The 6,304-nt window shown below is 37.4% G+C and overlaps 2 protein-coding genes across 2 annotated transcripts; both read right to left on the bottom strand.

Annotated features, from left to right (window-relative positions):
* Positions 1–870: 870 nt before the first annotated feature.
* LOC112091057 (acyl-CoA--sterol O-acyltransferase 1-like) lies at positions 871–1,917 on the bottom strand. The gene has a single exon (XM_024163793.1). It carries the CDS (start codon positions 1,915–1,917, stop codon positions 871–873), a length of 1,047 nt encoding a protein of 348 aa, XP_024019561.1.
* A 976-nt stretch (positions 1,918–2,893) lies between these two features.
* LOC112091056 (probable long-chain-alcohol O-fatty-acyltransferase 5) lies at positions 2,894–3,463 on the bottom strand. The gene has a single exon (XM_024163791.1). The coding sequence runs from the start codon at positions 3,461–3,463 to the stop codon at positions 2,894–2,896; it is 570 nt and encodes a 189-aa protein (XP_024019559.1).
* Positions 3,464–6,304: the final 2,841 nt, after the last annotated feature.

The following is a 6,304-nucleotide window of genomic DNA, read 5'->3' as shown; positions in this document are numbered from 1 at the left end:
CAGGAATGGGGACAAGATTGTTAGTTTATCAATTCATCCCAAAAATTTAAGCTATTAGGAGGTGGGTCAATAATAATTTTATATTTTAACACTCCCCCTCACGTGTGGACTAGACAATGAGCAATCGTGTGGGTAAATTAATTGGAAAGCCCAACACGTGAATATTTAAGCCCGATAACATGATGACAATTTTAAATGGGGATAAAAGTGCAATTACGAGAGTTTAAACTCATGACCTTTCACTTTAATATTATATTAGTTTACCAATCTATTCTAAAAAGTTTAAGCTATTAAAAAGTTGGCTAACAATAATTTTATATTTTAACAAAGATTTTGAGGGAGGGCGGGAATGGAGAAACACATGTACATTTTATATAGATATACATAATATTAAATTTCTAAAGATAATTAGTCATTTTGTGGGTTTATTACTAACATTTGATTTCTTTGTGATTAGTTGTCATTCCTCTCTCTCATGGTGTCATTTGTCCCTGTGCCTTCAAAACCGTTGTATTTTTCTGTCGCTTTTTTCCCCCTTAAATTGCGCACGTAGTCACGTTTTGTCGTTTTGCCTTATCTGTCGCTTTTTAAAATTCTATGCTTGTAGTAATTGTGTTATGTGTTTTGTGGTCTGTGGTTTCTCATTCGTGTCACAAGTGTTTTTTGAATTAAAAAGCTTGTAATTGAGCTTTGTAAAGTAGTTGGTGATCAACGAAAAGAGTAATACGTGGATTCCTTAATAAAACCAAGCATTAAAACCCATTTAATTCCTTTTTTTTTTTAGTTGCAAAGGCATCGAAACCTTTTGAACAACGGGACAAAAAACAATTAGCATTACAAATAAAATCAATTCGCGCATCAACCGTCCGATTAGCTGAAAAACATCAATCTTTGACTCACATTTCTCAAAAACTCACCCAAAGCAGCATACTCTTGCATCAACCAAGCATCAAAGTTGCACCTAATAATCTGTGGAAAGAACAGCCAATAGCCGGTCAACGTCACAAACCCAAGGGTCAACGACACCGAGACTACCCTTGGCAACCGCCACGTGTCGGTTATAAAGGCCTTCTTCAAACCAATCTCGGCCGTCAAAACCGTTCCATGGAGGACAAAGAACCACGTGACCTCCCACGTGGGAGGCACACGGCACACGTAGTAGTAAACGAGCTCGTGAACAAGGCCCACGACTAGGAAGCTGCCAACGACAGCAGGGATTTGGGCCCATTTGAGGCCCACTAGTGGGGCCCATAAGCTGAGCGTGGGCTCGTATACTGCAAGGCGCATGATACGGCTGACCGTGAGGTTCCATCTATTGACCCAAAAGTCTAGGAGTGAGGTTGAGAGGTATGGCTCGTTGAAATGTGGCTCGAGCTCAAGTCCCACCATTGCTCCAGCCATGGCTGCGACCACGGCTAAGATGGTCTCAACCAAGATGTAGACGAGAGGCCAATAGAGGACCAATAGTACTTTTGGGTGTAAATGTTCCTTACAGTTAAAGACAGAAATTAGAATGGCGAGAACCAAAAGCTTTATGGTAAATCTGAGATGCCATTTCTTCTGTCGTTTTTGTTTAGGACTTTTGTGAGATGGGTTTTCTCGGATATCAATGGGAAGACAAGAAATGACAAGAAAACGCCCAAACGACAATGATGGGTCTAGAGCTAGAGGCCCTTTGCCATAAGCAAAGAGTAAAAGCTTGAAGTTGGCAAGCCATGTAATAAAAAACGAAGTAGTAACTCCAAGATTTACGGAAGTGAGTTTAAGTGGAAGCATTAAAAAAAGGCACACAATCGGAATCACAAAAATGAGTCTTTTAGTACCTTTTGAGACTGTTTTTCCAACGACATAGCAATAAGACAGAGATGCCAAGACTAAAATCCATACCTTAAAGAAGTTGTTTATTTCGCCCTCCATTATTTCTTTTCCCTCTTATGATATTCTGTTGTCTATAGAGAGAGAGAGAGAGAGAGAGAGAGAGAGACGAAGTGGTGCTTTCATTGTTGTGGAAGCCTTTCAAAATCCGGAGTGGGCTAAAGCTATGGAAGAAGAAATTGCTGCATTAGAACGAAATCAGACATGGGAGCTCGTGCCAAAGCCAAGAGAGGTGAAGCCTATTTCTTGCAAATGGGTTTATAAAATAAAGTGTCACACAGACGGATCAATTGAAAGGCACAAAGCTCGTTTGGTAGCTCGGGGGTTTACTCAACAGTATGCACTAGACTACGATGAAACGTTTAGTCCAGTTGCAAAGCTTACAACTGTGCGAGTTTTACTAGCACTTGCAGCTAACAAAGATTGGACCTTGTGGCAGATGGATGTGAAGAATGCATTTTTGCATGGAGAGTTGGATCGGGAGATCTACATGACTCAACCAATGGGTTTTCAGAGTAAAGAACATCCTGAATATGTGTGTAAGCTGCGGAAGGCGCTCTATGGGTTAAAGCAAGCACCGAGGGCTTGGTATGGTAAGATTGCTGAATTTTTGACTCATAGTGGTTATTCGATGACACCTGCAGATTCTAGTTTGTTTGTCAAAGATAATGAAGAGAAGCTAGCTATGGTGCTAGTGTATGTGGATGACTTAATCATAACAGGAGATTGTGAAGTAGAAATCCACCGAACAAAGAATAATTTATCAGTTCGTTTTCAGATGAAAGAACTTGGTCAGCTCAAGCACTTTCTGGGTCTAGAAGTTGATCGTACTTAAGAAGGAATATTTCTCCATCAGCAAAAATATTCCAAAGATTTGTTGAAAAAGTTTGGATTGCTTGAGTGCAAACCAATTTTGACTCCAATGGAGCCAAACACCAAAATGTGTGCTCATGAAGGAAGAAATTTGGAAGATGCAGCGATGTATCGGCAATTGGTGGGTAGTCTGATCTACTTAACTTTAACTAGACCTGACATATCTTATGCAGTTGGTGTAAATGTGTGCTCCAGCCATGGCTGCGACCACGGCTAAGATGGTCTCAACCAAGATGTAGACGAGAGGCCAATAGAGGACCAATAGTACTTTTGGGTGTAAATGTTCCTTACAGTTAAAGACAGAAATTAGAATGGCGAGAACCAAAAGCTTTATGGTAAATCTGAGATGCCATTTCTTCTGTCGTTTTTGTTTAGGACTTTTGTGAGATGGGTTTTCTCGGATATCAATGGGAAGACAAGAAATGACAAGAAAACGCCCAAACGACAATGATGGGTCTAGAGCTAGAGGCCCTTTGCCATAAGCAAAGAGTAAAAGCTTGAAGTTGGCAAGCCATGTAATAAAAAACGAAGTAGTAACTCCAAGATTTACGGAAGTGAGTTTAAGTGGAAGCATTAAAAAAAGGCACACAATCGGAATCACAAAAATGAGTCTTTTAGTACCTTTTGAGACTGTTTTTCCAACGACATAGCAATAAGACAGAGATGCCAAGACTAAAATCCATACCTTAAAGAAGTTGTTTATTTCGCCCTCCATTATTTCTTTTCCCTCTTATGATATTCTGTTGCCTATAGAGAGAGAGAGAGAGAGAGAGACGAAGTGGTGCTTGTCATTGTTGTCGTTTGATCTTACCTTTCAGAGCCATAGATGTACTTGAAGGAAGAACAATCATCAATCATATTTTATCTTTTGATCTAAGCCACTTCTGCATGTACTTGAAGGAAGAACAATCATCAATGATCTCAGCATGTATATCTTGAACTCCCACTTCTGCATCATCTCTGCTTTTCTACATAATCGTTTTTTTTTTTGAATTTACCAATAAATTGCCAGCTAAAATTCCTAACAGTCAACTCTCCCCTATCGGTCGGTAGCCGATCAACCAAAACCAATAGGTTTGTAGTACTTTAACCATTTTAATAACTGCAACTTGTAATATAATATACATACATACATACATACATACATATATATATATATATATATATATATTCACATGCATAGTTGAGCCCGATTAATTTTATGAGCGAATAATATATTATGATAATCATAAAACTTAGGAAACATAAGAAACAATTTGAAAATGCTTGCTGTGAACTTCCGCGAAAGTGCACGAACCGATTTTGCTTTCCTTTTTGTGGCGTTTTCTCTTAAAGCTGCGTTTGAGAGGAGGGAAGGGATGAAAGTTAGACAGATGAACGTGAGTTTTTATTTCAAGTTGTTTCAGATTGATAGGAAATTAAGCATTAGATGATTATCAATTTTTTTATTGCTAAATATAAGAGGAAGAAATGATATATATATATATATAAATATGTATATATATATATTGTTTTATAAAATTACATCAGTATAAAATTACTTTACGACCTATAATACGCTTAAACAACTGAAATTTATTTCTCGTCTCAGTATATCTTGGGGGTGAATTTCATTTTTGGTCTTTGATATTTAAAATAACCTACAATTATTTCCCGTTCTACAAAATTGTTCTTTTAAAGTTAAGGAATCCATTAAAAAATATATGTAAAATAAATGTGACGGTCATGTGATACGTCAGTATAGGTATATAATCGAGTTATATACTATTTGAGAGATTTTTTAGTACGTTTGACATATTAGTAGACAAGATCTTTTTAACTGTTAGATCTGCGTATTTTTTAACTTTTACGCTATTTTATGCGGATCTAACGATCAAAAAAATTAGTCTACCAGTACGTTAGCGTACTAGAAAAAAGATCATACTATTTTTATCCATTTTCTATTATCATTATTTTTTGTCCATAAGTGAAGGATAAAAAACCTATTGTAATGACTGAGAAAATTCCAGACCTTAAATAATACAATTCATGTATTTTTAAGGCAAGGATTTTCTTAGAAAATATTATGTTATATTGTGGATGGAGGATTTATGGAATTAATATATGTATTCCTAAATTCTATAGTAAATTTCATGTTAAGTTCATGTTTCGATTAAGTAAATTCGATCGATAAATTCTCGCCGTATTTTAAGGCGGAATAATTTTCAGTACAAGTATAGTTTGAGAATCTTAATTTCAAGAATCTCCAAGCACAGCACGATGTTAGCGGCGTATAAAAAAACGCACTGACATTTTAAAAGAAGAAAAAAAAATCCTTAATTGCTAGACAGTTAGGTTAAAGTCACAAGATAAATACCTATAGTAGATGGGTACAATGTGAGCTCGGGAGTTGACACTGTCAGAAACAACGTCATTCCCGGGATAGAATGCAGAAAAGTAAAATTTAGAATTTGTTCAGTCTAAAATTAATTTCAAGACTTGAAACAGTTTGAAATATTATGCAAGTAAGAATATAAAACAATATTGAATTATTCAGAAATTAATATTGGACTGTAAGTAGTAGATTAACTTACGTGAGGTAAACTAATTACCTCTAATCAGTAGAAATTTAATCTGTTTAGAGGAAATAATTGAGGCTAAGATCAGGCACGTAATCTTGCCTTAATCAGATACTTTATATAGTGAAATTTTTAGGGTTATTACACTTTCTTTCCCTTATTCCCGCTCATTCTCTCTCTCTTCTCACGTTCTCTCACACAAACCATTAATGGCCAAATACTCAAGTTGAGATTCCGACTTCCGTTTTTGACACCGCCGGTGTTAATAGAAAGATCTTGACGAGCTGAGTTCAACGACATGCGTTGTTCAGTCTAAAATTAATTTTAAGACTTGAAACAGTTTGAAATATTACGCGAGTAAGAATATAAAACAATATTGAATTATTCAGAAATTGATATTGGACTGTAAGTAGTAGATTAACTTACGTGAGCTAAACTAATTACCTCTAATCAGTATAAATTTAATCTGTTTAGAGGAAATAATTGAGGATAAGATCAGGCACGTAATCTTGCCTTAATCAGACACTTTATATAGTGAAATTTTTAGGGTTCTATCATTTTCTCTCTCTTGCTTCCGTTCACACTCTCTCTCTCCTCTCACGTTCTCTCACAAAAAAAAAACCATCAATGGCCAAATACCCAAGTTCAGATTCCAACCTCTGTTTTTGACACCGCCGGTGTCAATAGAAAGATCTCGACGAGCTGAGTTCAACGACATGCGGCACGACCTCCAACTCCGCCGGAATCAGCCGCAATCGCCGGCGGAAGTTTCGAAATTTCCATTTCTTCCCGTCGTGATATCTCCGCCATCCGACCTCCGATTGAGATGATTTCAGTCCCTATGGACTCAGTACAGCGAGACGAAGAAAAGCCATCCATTTTCACAGCTCGATTTTGGCCGGAGCGCCACCGTCCGTGGTGGTCAGAATCACCGCCGCCGCCGCCGTCGTTTCTCTCTCTCCAGGCCGTCGTGGATGTCACCGCCCCCACCAATCGAC

The sequence above is a fragment of the Morus notabilis genome, unplaced genomic scaffold (assembly GCF_000414095.1).
Source record: "Morus notabilis unplaced genomic scaffold, ASM41409v2 Scaffold2131, whole genome shotgun sequence".
Classification (NCBI taxonomy): Eukaryota; Viridiplantae; Streptophyta; class Magnoliopsida; order Rosales; family Moraceae; genus Morus; species Morus notabilis.
This window is presented reverse-complemented; position numbering and strand designations above follow the sequence as displayed.